This window comes from Danio rerio, chromosome 25 (assembly GCF_052040795.2).
Source record: "Danio rerio strain M-AB ecotype USA chromosome 25, GRCz13ab, whole genome shotgun sequence".
Classification (NCBI taxonomy): domain Eukaryota; kingdom Metazoa; phylum Chordata; class Actinopteri; order Cypriniformes; family Danionidae; genus Danio; species Danio rerio.
Genome location: NC_141045.1, coordinates 35,252,938 through 35,267,347, shown reverse-complemented (window position 1 = coordinate 35,267,347; position 14,410 = coordinate 35,252,938). Strand labels below are relative to the sequence as shown.

The window sequence follows — 14,410 nt, the reverse complement described above, 5'->3', positions numbered from 1 at the left end:
AATCTCTTTGGGGTCGACCGATAGTCTTCCTCCATGGTCTCCCCGAACTCTTCCCAGGCCTGAGTTTTTGCTTCCGCAACCGCCCGGGCTGCAGCACGCTTGGCCTGTCGATACCCATCAGCTGTCTTGGGAGTCCTGCAAGCCAACCAAGCCCTGTAGAACTCCTTCAGCTTGACGGCATCCCTTACTTCCGATGTCTACCACCGGGTTTGTGGATTGTCGCCCCGACAGGCACCACAGACCTTACGACCACAGCTCCTCAAGGCCGCGTTAACAATGGAGTCGGAGAACATGGACCACTCAGTCTCCATGTCTCCAGCCTCCCTCGGGATCTGGTCAAAGCTCTTACGAAGGTGAGAATTAAAAATCCCTCTAAATTGAGGTTCAGCAAGACTTTCCCAGAGGACCCTCACAATACGCTTGGGCCTACCAGGTCTGTCCAGCTTTCCCCCTTGCCAGCGGATCCACTTCACTACCAGGTGGTGATCATTGACCGATCATTGACCTCCGCCCTAGGGTGTCCTGGTGCCATGTGCACTGATGGACACCATTATGCTTGAACATGGTGTTCGTTGTGGACAAACTGTGATTAGCACAGAAGTCCAATAACAAAACACCACTCGGGTTCAGATCAGGGAGGCCGTTCCTCCAAATCGCGCCTCTCCAGGCATCACTGTCATAACTCGCATGGAAATTGAAGTCCCCCAGTAGAACAATGGAGTCCTTAGTCTGGGCACCTTCCAGCACCCCTCCCAAGGACTTCAAGAAGGCCGGGTACTCTGCACTGATGTTTGGCCCGTAGGCACATACCACAGTGAGAGACCTATCCGCGACCCGAAGGCGCAGGGAGGCAACCCTCTCGTTCACCAGAGAAAACTCCAACACATAAGCAAGCCCACACCAGCCCGCCCCCTCTCAACGTGAGCAACTCCATAAAGTCCATCTCTTTTCAAGAAGTTGAGTTCCAGAGCCCAAGCTGTGCGTGTAGGTGAGCCCAACTATCTCTAGTCGGTACTGTTCCACCTCCCGCACAAGCTCGGGCTCCTTCCTTCCCAGTGTGGTGACATTCCATGTCCCAAAAGCCAGTTTCTGTGCCTGACGATTGGGTTGTCATGGTCCTAACCTTCAACCACCACCCGTTCCACAATGCACTGGCCCCTTACGGTTCCTCCTGCAGGTAGTGAGCCTGCAGGAGGATGGTCCCACGTCGCTCCTTCGGGCTAAGCCCGGCTGGGTTCCGTGGGAAAAAACCCAGCCACCAGGAGCTCGCATACGAGCCCCAACCCCATGGCTGGCTCCAGGGTGGGGCTCCGGCTGCGCCATACCGAGTGACGCTACAGTCCTTGATGTTGTTGAACTCATAAGGGGTTTTTGAACCGCACTTTGTCTGACCTGTCACCTAAGACCTGTTTGCCTTGGGAGACCCTACTAGGGGCATTTGCCCCCGACAACCTAGCTCTTAGGATCACTCAGGCATTTAAACCCCTACACCACAATAAGGTGGCGGTTCAGGGAGGAGCCAAGTTTGCCATAAGCAAAGTTCTATGTTCTATTTATATTATATGATGAGTCTAAATTCAAGTTATAATAAATAATAATAATATTAAGAAAAAATAATGCAAAAAAAGTACAAAAAATAACTTTTGCTAAAATAATCATTATTTTTAATTTTTTTTATTAAAAGAAAAAAAAAAAGTCAAATGGTAATTTTCAACAAAAAAACTTTGACCTGTTACTAGATGTTTTCACAGCAAAACACTTCAATGTTTGCAATAATTAAAATAAATAAATAAAAATAAATAAACAAATAAAAGGAAAAAAAAAATTGTACTAAAAAATGTGTTTAATCTAATGTTTCTCAGTAGAATAAAGTAACCACAATGTTTTTTTTCCCCACATACACTTGAAGATTCGTTGATAAACAACAGAATGTCAAACCTTTCAGCCCAATAGTCAATCTCTGTGTTAGATTTACCTTTCCAAAAGCCGAAGCTCCGGCACAGATGTGTGTGAAACTAAACTGTTTCTGGGTCGCCAAGATGAGTGGCGTCAGCTCCTCTGCGAAAGAGACAGAAATCAGTTTTTCCTTTATTTATACCAGTTATTTATACCACAAAACACTTCCTAATTCGTAAACAAAACCTCAAATAAAGTCATTTACCAGGTAACAATCCTTTATAGGCTTCATGCTGAGCTACCAGAACTTTCTTCACCCCTTGAACTTTGGACAGCTGCTCTGCAACCTGTGCAAAATGAGAGAGAAACAGAGAGAGACTATTTAATTTATTGTCATATCAGCTTCTCTGGCTATTTAACGGCAAAACCAGATCAAACACACAACTTTTCTATCAAAAATAAATTCAAAAAAATAAAGAGTTTTAAGGTTTACTTTTGATAATAATTCTAAAGTGTGGTTAATAGTGAAATCGGTTAATAGTTGCATCCCTAAAAGTACAGGAAATAATACATATACTATGAAAATCTGAAAATATTAATTGTAAGCAAAATTTATTTAAAAAAGTATTCAAAATAAAATAAAAAGTTAAAAAAAAATAACAATTTAGTATTAAATATGCCATAAAATATTTCAGATTCTCATTTAACATGCTTTTTTTTTAACAGTAAAACGAAAATCAAGTGTAGTAGTGCAACATGATTATTTTTGTTAGAATTTTATTTTGTAAATCAACAATGTGAACTATTATTTACAACAGTCTTTCTTTAAATGACTTTAACAGTCAATATTTAAAATAATCAAAATATGGTCTGTAAGCCTTTTTTCGAAATAAGCACATGATCCGACACCAGAAAGTTGCTTCACATAAATCAATGGGAAAGACGAGATAATACCTTTGCACAGTTCGTTCCAGCAACCAAACAGGACACATCACTGCCCAGTTTGGTGGCAGCGGTGATGGCGTTCAATGTGATCGGTGTCAACGTCTCATTATTGTGTTCGGCAACAACCAGAGTGCTCTGAAACCTCTGAATCAGGCCAGACTGGAGAGAAAAAGAAATCAAAAATGGTAAATCAGACACTGTGAGACATAGACAACTGGCATGAACTTTCACCCAAATAACTGCTGAGGTTACTATGAAGCCAGATTGTTCTTAAAAGTCATTAGGAATATGAAATATAATCTTCAGCTTATACTTTTTACAATAAGACAATGTAAATTGTAATGTAGGTCACATTTAATAGTGCTGCAGTTCAATCAGTTACTACTGTTTACATATTGCATAACCTTGACAGACAGCTAACTTAGCTAGTTTTGTTTATAAATCACACATATTGGCTTTATTAACTAATAAACTCGCTTATATTAATGCTAAAGATGGCCAAAAGTGTCAGAAACATAGTCACAGTCGATATTTATGTCAAACGCAATGAAAGGAAGCAAAACTGTGAGAATATGTGAAGCTTAGCTAGCATATTGTATAACGATTGAAAGTGGCTTAACTAAACATGACATTTCGTTTTAACTAGTAATTATAAAAGATAATATGTTAAAATGAGCTTAAATGTAAAACAATTGGAGTTTAGTGACATGTCGCTCGGCTTCTGTTGACCGAGTTAGCCTGCGTGCTAAGCTGATAAATGCTGTGTATTTCTAGCAACAAATGGCAGAGAGCAAGAATAACATCCTTAAACTAAAATGTGCACTTGTTTATGTCATTACGACGGATTTTTCTTACCAGTTGCCTGGGATTTGTCTTGTTTATTGCTTTGAGCATGATTACAGCAGTCCACTGTCAGCTGCCACTTCTTCTTCTTCTTCTTCTTATGGGGTTAATGGCGGTTGGCAGACCAACTTAAATGGTGCATTTCCGCCACCTACTGGATAGGAGTGTGGAGCGCATAATGTTGGAAAAAGCATGAGTACTAAAGATATATGATACGAATGGAGGGATGAGATTACCATAGGGAAGAGAGAACAGTAATAACAGTAGGAGGAGAGGAGAGAAAGAAAGAAAAAAAATACTAGTTAAAAATCATAGTAAATTTTATTTCCTTATTTTGCTAAGCTATTCTTAAATTCTATTAATCAATTTTGTTTCCTTTAAGTAATTAATTAATTGCATTATTATTTCAACTTGATTTGAACTGTTTCCTAATAGGGTCTGAAATGACAAATTTTTAATCCCATAAATACTTAATCCTTGAACTAACTGATATCTCTGATTGTCATATGCCACACATTCTGTAATTACATGTTCTAATGTTTCTATTTTCCCGCATTTATCACAACATCCTGTCTCGTGCTTCCCTATTCTGAACTTATACTGGTTTAGCAAACAATGACCAGCACGCAACCTAGTTATTACCACATCATTCCTTCTATTACCAAACTTATTTCTAGTACCACCCACACATCCTTGAATATTATGCATATGTCTGCCTTTTTCTCCATTATCCCACTCCCTTTGCCACATTCTACCTGTTTCTTTTGCAATTATGTTTTTTACCTCTGACTTACTTATTTTTATTTTTATTTCTATCTGAGTATGTTGTAATGCTTCCTTTGCAAGTTGGTCTGCCTCTTCATTACCTACTACTCCCATATGACCAGGAATCCACAAGAAGCTTACAAAAAGTCCACCCTGTCTGATTCTGAATAAATTTTGCATTATCTCATTCATTATGTCCTGTCTTGCCTTAGATGTTCCAGTAATTAAGTTGTTTAGTACTGACAGAGAATCGGAGCATATTACTGATCTTAATGGTTTCACGTCTTCTATCCACTGAAGAGCAAGAAGTATAGCTACTATTTCTGTAGTGTACACAGAAAGTCGGTCCGTTATTCTTTTTGATATTTTAATATTGAATTTTGGGATGTAAACTGCTACTGCCGTTTTTTCATCTTTAGGATCTTTTGACCCATCTGTATATATCTGTAAATAATTGAAATATGACTGATTTATGTATTGTTGTATTTCTTTTTCATTTAACATATTATTTTTGTGTTTTTCCTCATGTAGTAATAAATCGACTACTGGTTTATGGAAAAGCCAAGGCGGAATCGCAGAGGTTGGCACAGCAGGGGCTAAATTGATGTCTCTTATGCCCATATTTTGAGCCTCGTCTTTTACTGTCCAACCAAAACTATCTATCTTTTTATGTCCATATTTGTCAGCTGCCACACGCACTGTCCCTGATTAAGTAAGAGGGGATCATAGAGGTTGAGCTGAGTTCTCGCGAGAGTTCGAGAGATCCTAAGAAAAACGCCTCTTATAAAATTAAGCATTTTGTAACGCACATTTTCTTATGAGAATAGATGTGCGATACAAAATAAAATATAAAATTATAATAGGAACTGAAATAAATATAACTTTATAAAAGCAGAGTGGGCGGAGACTGTGTGAATATTTAATGAGGGGCGGGTTTTAATTGTTGCTGAAGGGACTGCGTTCACACGGCGACTGTACTGAACTCATGGTTAGATTTTTACGGATGTTTTGTGATTTTATATTAAAGACAGTGATAAAATATTTAAAGATTCCACAGAAATCCTGTTTTCGGCATTACTGAAGTATGATTCATCTCAATTAATGTCATTTTGTGGTTTTATTTACCAATTTTAGCAATGTAATCTATACATTTTGGTTTTATATGTTTAGATTTGTCCTTTCGTGTATGTTCAAGCACAAAATCGGGTAATTAAAACGAAATTTGGTTTATTAAACGAAAAAGGGGATTATTTATTCATGACTTTTGGCATAGAGGTTGTTGGTAAAATTATAATTTAACATTTTGTCAAAATATGTAAATTATATATATATATATATATATATATATATATATATATATATATATATATATATACATATATATAGGCTATTTAGATGGGTCGCAGCTGGAAGGGCATCCGCTGCGTAAAACTGCTGGATAAGTTGGCGATTCATTCCGCTGTGGTGACCCCAGATTAAGGTACTAAGCCGACAAGAAAATGAATGAACGAATGAATGAATGAATGAACATAGGCTATGACTTAACGTGTTTAAAACAGCCTTTATGGCGTATTTTCCTCTCTATTCATTTGTTTTCAGTTTAATTAAACGATAAAATTATTACAACAAATCGTTATTATGCTACATATGCCCGGTAGCCTCCTGAATCTCTGTTTCTGACCTCCTTCACAGAGACAACACCGTTTTAGCCTAAATTAAATTCATTTCTTTGCAGGGTTAAGGGTCAAAGTCAAAGGTGAGGTTCGACAGGCGGTCATCCTGAGAGAGGATTCACAACACACTGTTAGCATGATTGTCCGAATCATTTTTAGTCAAATAAAGAAGATATTATTTATGGTTGACTCTCCTGCAGGCTATCTAGGCTAGATTTAATTACTGGCGGTTCATTCCGCTGTGTCGACCCCTGATAAATCAGGGACAAACGCCGAAGAAAAAGTAATTAATATATATGTCATTACAAACATGAAAAAATGGGCAGATTAAACCAAGTTAAGTTTAATTTATTTTAAGCACGAAGCACATTCACCTTTTGTGGTGTGCAAGAAGCGCTTCGTTCAAGCAGAACTTAACAGTTGTAGGCAAATTTGTGTTGTGAGTCACTTCTGACATTTTCATTCATTGGAAGCAGAAGGGATTAAAGATTCATGTAGACCAGTTATGATTTGCAAAACGCAAAGTTACAATGAAAAACGTGCAGAGAGAGAGAAACAACAACTACAACAAAAACAAACACGTATAATACGATTTAAAATCCGGCCTATAAACATCTTTTTTGGTTGCAAAAAAAGTTTGTTAATAGAATAACAGTTTGTTTGTTTGTAAAGATGATTTAAAACCCCTTTTGTTGAATTGAAAAGTTCCTTAACTTTGGTTCTTCATGGAAGCTAAAAGAATTTACGCGTTTCATTCTGTGCAACGATTTCTTGAATTCGCATTCTTGCAAAACATTTTTAAATTGTATTTAGAAATGTGAACTAGGAGGTTTGCTTTAAGGACCCTTAGAAATTTATAGGAAAAAACTGTAAAAAAAATAAATCGATAAACAATTATATAAAGTATGATTTTTTTTATTATGAATAAGTTTATTAATTGTAATAAATTATTACGAAAATAATTAACAAATTAAAATAAGATTAAAACAGTCAGATATTTTATTAACATAAACATGCATGCTAACAAAATAATTTTTTACAAAAAAAAAATATATATGATTAAATGAGATTCAAGTAAATGGAAAGTATTGAAAAATAAATGATTTCAATAAAAAATAAAATTCACATTACAGATAGAAACAAAGAAAAAAATAATCATAATTAATTAACTACTTACCAATAAAATAAAAATATGATACTGTAATTTAAAATAAACAATGTTTTCCAAATAATATTTTATACTCTAGGCCTTTTTTAAAGTATATGCCTAAGTTGTCTTTACACAATAAAGTATGCTTGTAAGGTATAAGGCCTTTTTTTTATTTTAGGATGGAGATATCTGATAAGGCCATATCTGAGAAGCCTTTGTAACGAACTGAAAACTACTGACAGATAACATACTGTACACAACATATGTGTGATAATGTTTTGATGTCCAGTAGGGGGCTCACTAGAACACACAGACTTCATATGGATTTACCCTACAGGAACGTCTGTACGCATGAAATTTCCTTCTTATTCAGCATTTTAAATTATATGGGATTGGTATATATATATATATATATATATATATATATATATATATATATATATATATATATATATATATATATATATATATATATATAGATATAGATATATAGATAAACTATCAACATATATAATGTTTATATATAATACATTAACATTAAAATGTATACATTTTAAACTTATTTAAATAAAAAAAAAGGTCTTGTTCTCGTAAAACAGTAAAAACATAGCGTCCAAATAGGTTGTTCCAGCCTCTCACACACTTGGCTCAAGTTGGCTGCTTTTTATAAATCGGTTTAGGCAATTCTCATATGTTCTAATTTACTTTTTGTGCTTGTTTATTACCTGTCACACCTCGTGCCGTCTCACAGTTACGCCTGCATGAGAAACAAATGCACGAGCTTGATCTTCAGCTCTTCGGTCTCTAATATTCAAAGCGCTCCCGCGGTCGGATCTCCGCGCCGGGCTCTGCTGATATTCGGGGTCCAGGTTTGCATGTGACGTCAGGCCCCGGTGACGTCAGAGCCAGTGTCTGTGTGTTACTCTTCCCACAGGCTCTTCGGCCAGAAGTTATTAGTCAGCTCGGGACGAGGCAGTTTCCCATTCCATTTCCTCATCTGTAGCCTTCTGCCTTAACCCTCCTGTATGGTGGATATTCTACCGCATCCTTCTTTCTTGGGTGATATGGGGGATCATTCAAAAAGTAAGTGAACATTCGTGTTATACAGAAGTTTTCGTCCTTGCATAGGGTTATATGCAAAATTTGAGCTGCTAGCAAAACAGTTGCATTAATAACATTCAGTATTTTGTTGCGCGACATATTCAAAAACAACAAAACAATTTGGCTGCAGTTAATAGTAATTAAGTAGAACACAAAAGAAGCTCCACTTGCATGTTAAATATAGGATGCATAAAACACGAGCTATTGCTGTATTTACACGTCGGTGGTGTTTTGGGGGATTAAATGCATATGGGTGCAGTCGGTGGACTCTAATCCCTGCTTTCCATATCCAGAGAAGTCTGGAATCGCCATGTGTGTCGGCTGTGGAAGTCAGATCCATGATCAGTACATATTGCGGGTGTCCCCGGACCTGGAGTGGCACGCAGCCTGTCTGAAGTGCGCAGAATGCAGTCAGTACCTGGATGAGACGTGCACTTGCTTCGTCCGAGACGGCAAGACTTATTGCAAGAGAGATTACGTACGGTACGAGCAACTATATTTGTGATTTCACAGCTTGGGAATTTCGTCGAGGCCCAGTTTTTCACACAATCTTGACCCAGACAGATTTAGAGATATGGAGAATAATGTTTTGTTGTGTTTTACGTAAACTGGAGATAAAAGCAGCGTTTAGAACAATCAAACCCTATTTTATTTATATTAATAAAGTTGATTAAGCTAAATGTTACAATAGAAAATTTAAAATAACTGTATTAAGTGGAATTATTTAGTTTTCAGCACAATTTAAACTGAACGTCCATATTTCATGGCTCGAGTGTTTGGCTAATGTATTGCAGTCGTGTTTGGTTTGGGTTTGCCATGCTTGTTACTGCTGTTTGTTCAGTTTTATTTTAAAGTTTGCTTTGTAAAGAAATGTAATTCCATTGGCAACAGTTTCTGCAAAGCTTATATGTGCGTAAAGGATATTCTAGATAGTGCATTGAAGCGCACACTTAAAAAATAAATGTTTCAGAAAGTATTGTGTTGCGATGCCACAGAAGAAGAATTTTTCTGGGTTTTCTAAAATACATTTCAGTGAATGACTCTTGAGATAATCTAAACAGCCCATTTGCACTATAAAGAGTCGGTGTGGAATTTAAAGTTTCCATGGATGATGCTAGCCTATCGTTTGTTTGTTTGTTTTTTTAAAAACACACTGTATTTGATAAGTTACGGCTATATGTTCTGTCTTAAATATATTAAACATAATTTTAATACACTAAAACGTATCTATTAGTATATTTGTAAACCAAATAATAGTAATAAATGCATTAAAACAGTGTTAGAATGTAGCCTATAACAGCCTTTATGATATATATTATTGCATATAACTTTATTATTTTTACTTTTTAATTTAGATTTTCAAGGGATAAATGTGTGTGTTCAATGTTTAAAATGCATTAAATGCACATGCCTTTATAAAATAGAGTACGCCTATTTCTTGCCCCTATAAAACCATCCGCTTTGCGAGCAGTAAAATAACCAAATGCTTCTTCTGGAAATTGCAGATTATTCGGGATCAAATGCGCCAAATGTAACATCGGTTTCTGCAGCAGTGACCTGGTCATGAGGGCCCGGGATAACGTCTACCACATGGAGTGTTTTAGGTGCTCGGTGTGCAGCAGACATTTGCTCCCGGGAGATGAGTTCTCATTGCGGGACGAGGAGCTGCTCTGCCGGGCGGACCACGGACTGCTAATGGAACGCGCTTCCGCTGGGAGCCCCATCAGCCCGGGGAACATTCACTCTAGCAGGCCCTTACACATCCCAGGTAGTAGTAAAAATAATATTAGTATTAATAAATTCAGTAGAAATAATTAAAAAGTTGCAGGTTGTATTTAAAAATGATTTGCTGTAGGCCTACATAAATGTAAAGTGTGGCTGTAATGGTAATGATAATAACAGCTTAATAACATTGTCGCTGTTATTGGAGTTGTTTGTGAAATAATATACTTAGGACCAGCGTGAGTTTAATTCTGTCGCAATTTAATCAGCTTGTGAAATCGTGTTAATAGACTACCGGGCAGTTTGTGTTGCGTGCTGGCAATTTGAAGATATTTTGGCTGGGAATGTTTGAGGATATCCATGATTGAATTAGCAGGGCCTGAAAATAATCAGAAACCGTTTAAAGTTAATGGCATAATGGATGGAGTTTAAATCGCGTTTGATATTTACCAGATTCGTTTATGTAGCCTATTTTCTTAATCTAAAAAAACCCTGCAAAATAATTGCGATCTTGAAATAAATAGGTTTATTATTAGCGAGAGATTATTAGGAGTGTTTGGTTGCTACTTTGCTTGAGCCTATTTTTCTGAGGTCATATATTTTTTATGCATTTTAATTTTGAAGATAAACATGTTGCACTGTAATTATATGTGGTGCATTGCTAACGCTTAAACAGCAGTGAACCATACACATTTTCACATCGATTATGTGCCACTGCTTAACCCTCTCATTGCTCTGTAAGTTGGTGCTATTATTGCATGTTATACTTTTATATCCCATGTCGATCCTTCAACATTTTGCACATACAGCAAAGTTGAGAGCATATTGAAGGCCCTAAGAGGTGTTTTGACTGACACGCACTTAGCTACAGACCGATGTGTGTATGCACAATTTAACCTTCAAGTAAGCGTGCTCTTCTGCAGTGTGTCTAAATAATGAAATGACCTCTTAAGCCGAAAAGTGATTTATACGCATTTTATTCGCAGAACCTGTGCCAGTTCGACAGCCGCCTCATCGGAATCACGTTCACAAGCAGTCGGAGAAAACCACGCGTGTTCGGACAGTATTAAACGAAAAGCAGCTTCACACCCTCCGGACGTGTTATAATGCAAACCCTCGACCGGACGCGCTAATGAAAGAGCAGCTCGTGGAAATGACCGGCCTGAGCCCACGGGTCATACGAGTGTGGTTCCAAAACAAACGCTGCAAAGACAAGAAGAAGTCCATACTCATGAAACAACTACAGCAACAGCAACACAACGACAAAACGGTAGGAAAGCTTATTTGAAATTGGATTTTGCTTCTAAAATGTGCTTATTTTAGGCTTAAAACCTAATATTTGGGAAGGTTTATTCTGTGGCTGTTTGGTGCACTTTCATAGCTATTTTTTTTATATATATATTTTTTTTTTTTGGTTGTTCAAAATGAAATAGCTAAGTTACCTTGTTATTTTCTTGTATACAGCTAATTATTGTCCTGTAAATTATTATTTATAACGATAGCCCATGTGTAGCCTGTCTGTCTATCTATCTACACTGTAAAATTGTATGATCAATTGGTCTGACAGCATATGTTTTTAGGTCATTGTAACTTGTTAAACTAAGTTAATCATGTTCCAACTTAGATTTTTAAATTACGCAAGCTGTTTTAAGTCAGTTTAACAAAATACAGTTGAAGTTAAAATTATCTTATCTTTTCTTTTTTAAAACATTTCCCAAATGATTGCTTAACAGATTCAAGGAATTTTCACAAGTATGTCTGATAATAGTTTTTCTTCTGGAGAAAGTCTTAGTTCATTTATTTCGGCTAGAATAAAGTCAGTTTTATATTTTTATAAAACCATCTTAAAGTCAAAATTATTAGCCCCTTTAAGCTATATATTTTTCTATAGTCTACAGAACAAACCATCGTTATACAATAACTTGCATAATTACCCTACCCTGCCTAGTTAACCTAATTAACTTAGTTAAGACTTTAAATGTCACTTTAAGCTGTATAAAAGTGTCTTGAAAAATATTATGTACTGTAAAATATATTGTACTGTCGTCAAGGCAAAAATAAAATAAATAAATTATTAGAAATGAGGTAATAAAAATATTATGTTTATAAATGGTTTTAAAAAATCCCATCTCCGTTAAACAGAAGTACAGAAATATATCTGTCTATCTGTCTATCTGTCTATCTATCTATCTATCTATCTATCTATCTATCTATCTATCTATCTATCAATAATAAATTGTTCAGCTCATATCATCTTCCCAAATGCAATACAACATAGCTTTGATTTGTCATTTTGAACATCTTTTAAAAGTGTTAGGCTTCATTTAAAACTGAAATATGATATAAGTGTCTCCTTTACCTTTTGCAGAATCTCCAAGGTCTCACGGGAACGCCTTTGGTGGCAGGCAGCCCGATTAGACATGACACCACAGTCCAGGGAAATCCTGTAGAAGTTCAAACCTATCAGCCTCCATGGAAAGCCTTAAGCGAATTTGCCTTACAGAGCGACCTGGACCAGCCTGCTTTCCAACAGCTGGTGAGGACTGCCATCCCCGAACTGTTAATACAACGGCATACCAACTAGAGTCCTGTTGCATGCATTAAAAATATTAGGCCTATTATACGATATATTTTTCCCAATAATAAACATTAGACAATTGTTTGTAATATGACTTATAACCTATACATTTTTCAATTTGTTCAAAGTAATATGTTGGTCATTAAGTAGGCAAGAACTATTATTAAAACTTATTATTTTCATGTAAGATTTTTTTAACAGTATTTTCTCAATCTACCTTATTTTGGGACGCGGCAAAAATAACGTGATTATGAGAATAGCCTTCATTAAATTTTAATATGACATAAAATGCAATAGCAAACATAACATAGTTTTTGTACTGGTAATATTGTTGGAAGTGAATGACAACGGAAAGCTTATCGGGTAAAACATTGAAAAGGGGTTTGAGATATATTTCCTATATCTATCTGTATTGCTACAAAACATTATAGCGTGATTATCCTTTTTATCCCATCGGTTATTTATTTATCCATATTTATCCCATTTTTTTTACTATAAATTAATATTACACCTATATAGCCTATCGCAGGTGTAAGACAAAAAATTGTATTAAAATGACCGTTAACATGTAATAAGGCGCGAAAAGACTCGCGCTTCACCAATGAATGGCGCGAAATTTCCAACGGAAACTCCAAGTTAACACGTGGAATTCTCACACTAGTTACTATCAATACTGTTATTTAACAGCATGCCAAAGTTGTGTTGGCAAGAGTAAATGTCAGTTGCAAATCGCATGTAAAACTCTGCCATTTAACCAAATTTGGGCCACAGCTGTATATTAGTCTCAGCATGCTGACAGCAATCGAACAGCCTATTGACTCCCAACTCTCCCCCTCTGTAGGTGTCATTTTCCGAGTCGGGTTCGCTGGGTAACTCGTCTGGTAGTGATGTGACCTCTCTGTCATCGCAGTTACCCGACACCCCCAACAGCATGGTGCCCAGTCCCGTGGAGACGTGAGAGCCCACCGGAGACTCCTGCCCCAGCATGCCCTCACCCGCCCTGCATGAAAACCCATCACCTCACCGCCTCAAACGGAAAAAAGGGATTAACCGAGATGGATTTAAACAGTTTGCCAAACGGAGGAGCCTGTCCAAGCGACTTTGGGGTTTCCAGACGTGTTACAAAACTGTTTCTAAAGCATTTGGACCGTGTATCGAGGATCGTCCAGCGGAATATGAACACGTTATTTTGGTTTTGAATATGGACTACTGTCAACCTTACGAAAGCAACAGTCTTAACAGTGTTTATTCAAGACCATCCTTGTGTAGCTTTATCAACAAGTGGTATTTTCCTCATGAGACAAAAATCAGATTTTTTTGTCTTGATGCGCATGATCTCCGAAGATGTATAAAACTGAGCTGTAAAATATTTTATCTTAACAAATGGAGGACAGATTGTATAAACTTCTCGATTTAAAAAAGTAAGTTATTGTTATTTATTGTCAGGACAACCGTCCATACCAAAAAGTGAGAAATTACATAAATAAACGACGTTAAAATGCTGTTTATGTCTGTGGATACAACCATATCATGTTACATTTGCGTATAGGCCTATTGTTATATATATATATATATATATATATATATATATATATATATATATATATATATATGTATATATATATATATATATATATATATATATATATATATATATATATATATATATATATAAAACAAGATGAGGGACACTACAATTTCTAAACAAATGTAATGGATTTAGGACTGGAAATAACT

General features: G+C 36.3%; 2 protein-coding genes across 11 annotated transcripts in view; one reads left to right on the top strand and one right to left on the bottom strand.

Moving 5' to 3' along the window:
• The window catches only part of etfa (electron transfer flavoprotein subunit alpha), a 31,869-nt gene extending 26,706 nt beyond the window's left edge, over positions 1-5,163 (bottom strand). For 5 of the 6 annotated variants that reach the window (XR_015525560.1, XR_015525559.1, XR_015525561.1 and 2 more), the window contains exons 1-4: positions 3,697-3,764; positions 2,851-3,000; positions 2,162-2,243; positions 1,976-2,058 (exon numbers count right to left, since the gene is read on the bottom strand). Coding sequence is in view for 1 of the 6 variants with exons in the window: in NM_198909.1 (NP_944591.1) it covers positions 1,976-2,058; positions 2,162-2,243; positions 2,851-3,000; positions 3,697-3,735 (354 nt within the window). In the remaining 5 variants the exon portion in view is untranslated. 6 annotated transcript variants of the gene reach the window in all.
• A 3,053-nt stretch (positions 5,164-8,216) lies between these two features.
• On the top strand, positions 8,217-14,176 carry isl2a (ISL LIM homeobox 2a). Of its 5 annotated transcripts, none has more exons than XR_015525517.1 (6): positions 8,217-8,355; positions 8,667-8,856; positions 9,879-10,998; positions 11,082-11,365; positions 12,464-12,631; positions 13,515-14,176. XR_015525517.1 is itself a non-coding variant. In XM_087310294.1 (6 exons), exons 1-6 carry the CDS (start codon positions 8,298-8,300, stop codon positions 13,629-13,631), a joined length of 1,083 nt encoding a protein of 360 aa, XP_087166420.1. In that variant the 5' UTR covers positions 8,217-8,297; the 3' UTR covers positions 13,632-14,176.
• Positions 14,177-14,410: the final 234 nt, after the last annotated feature.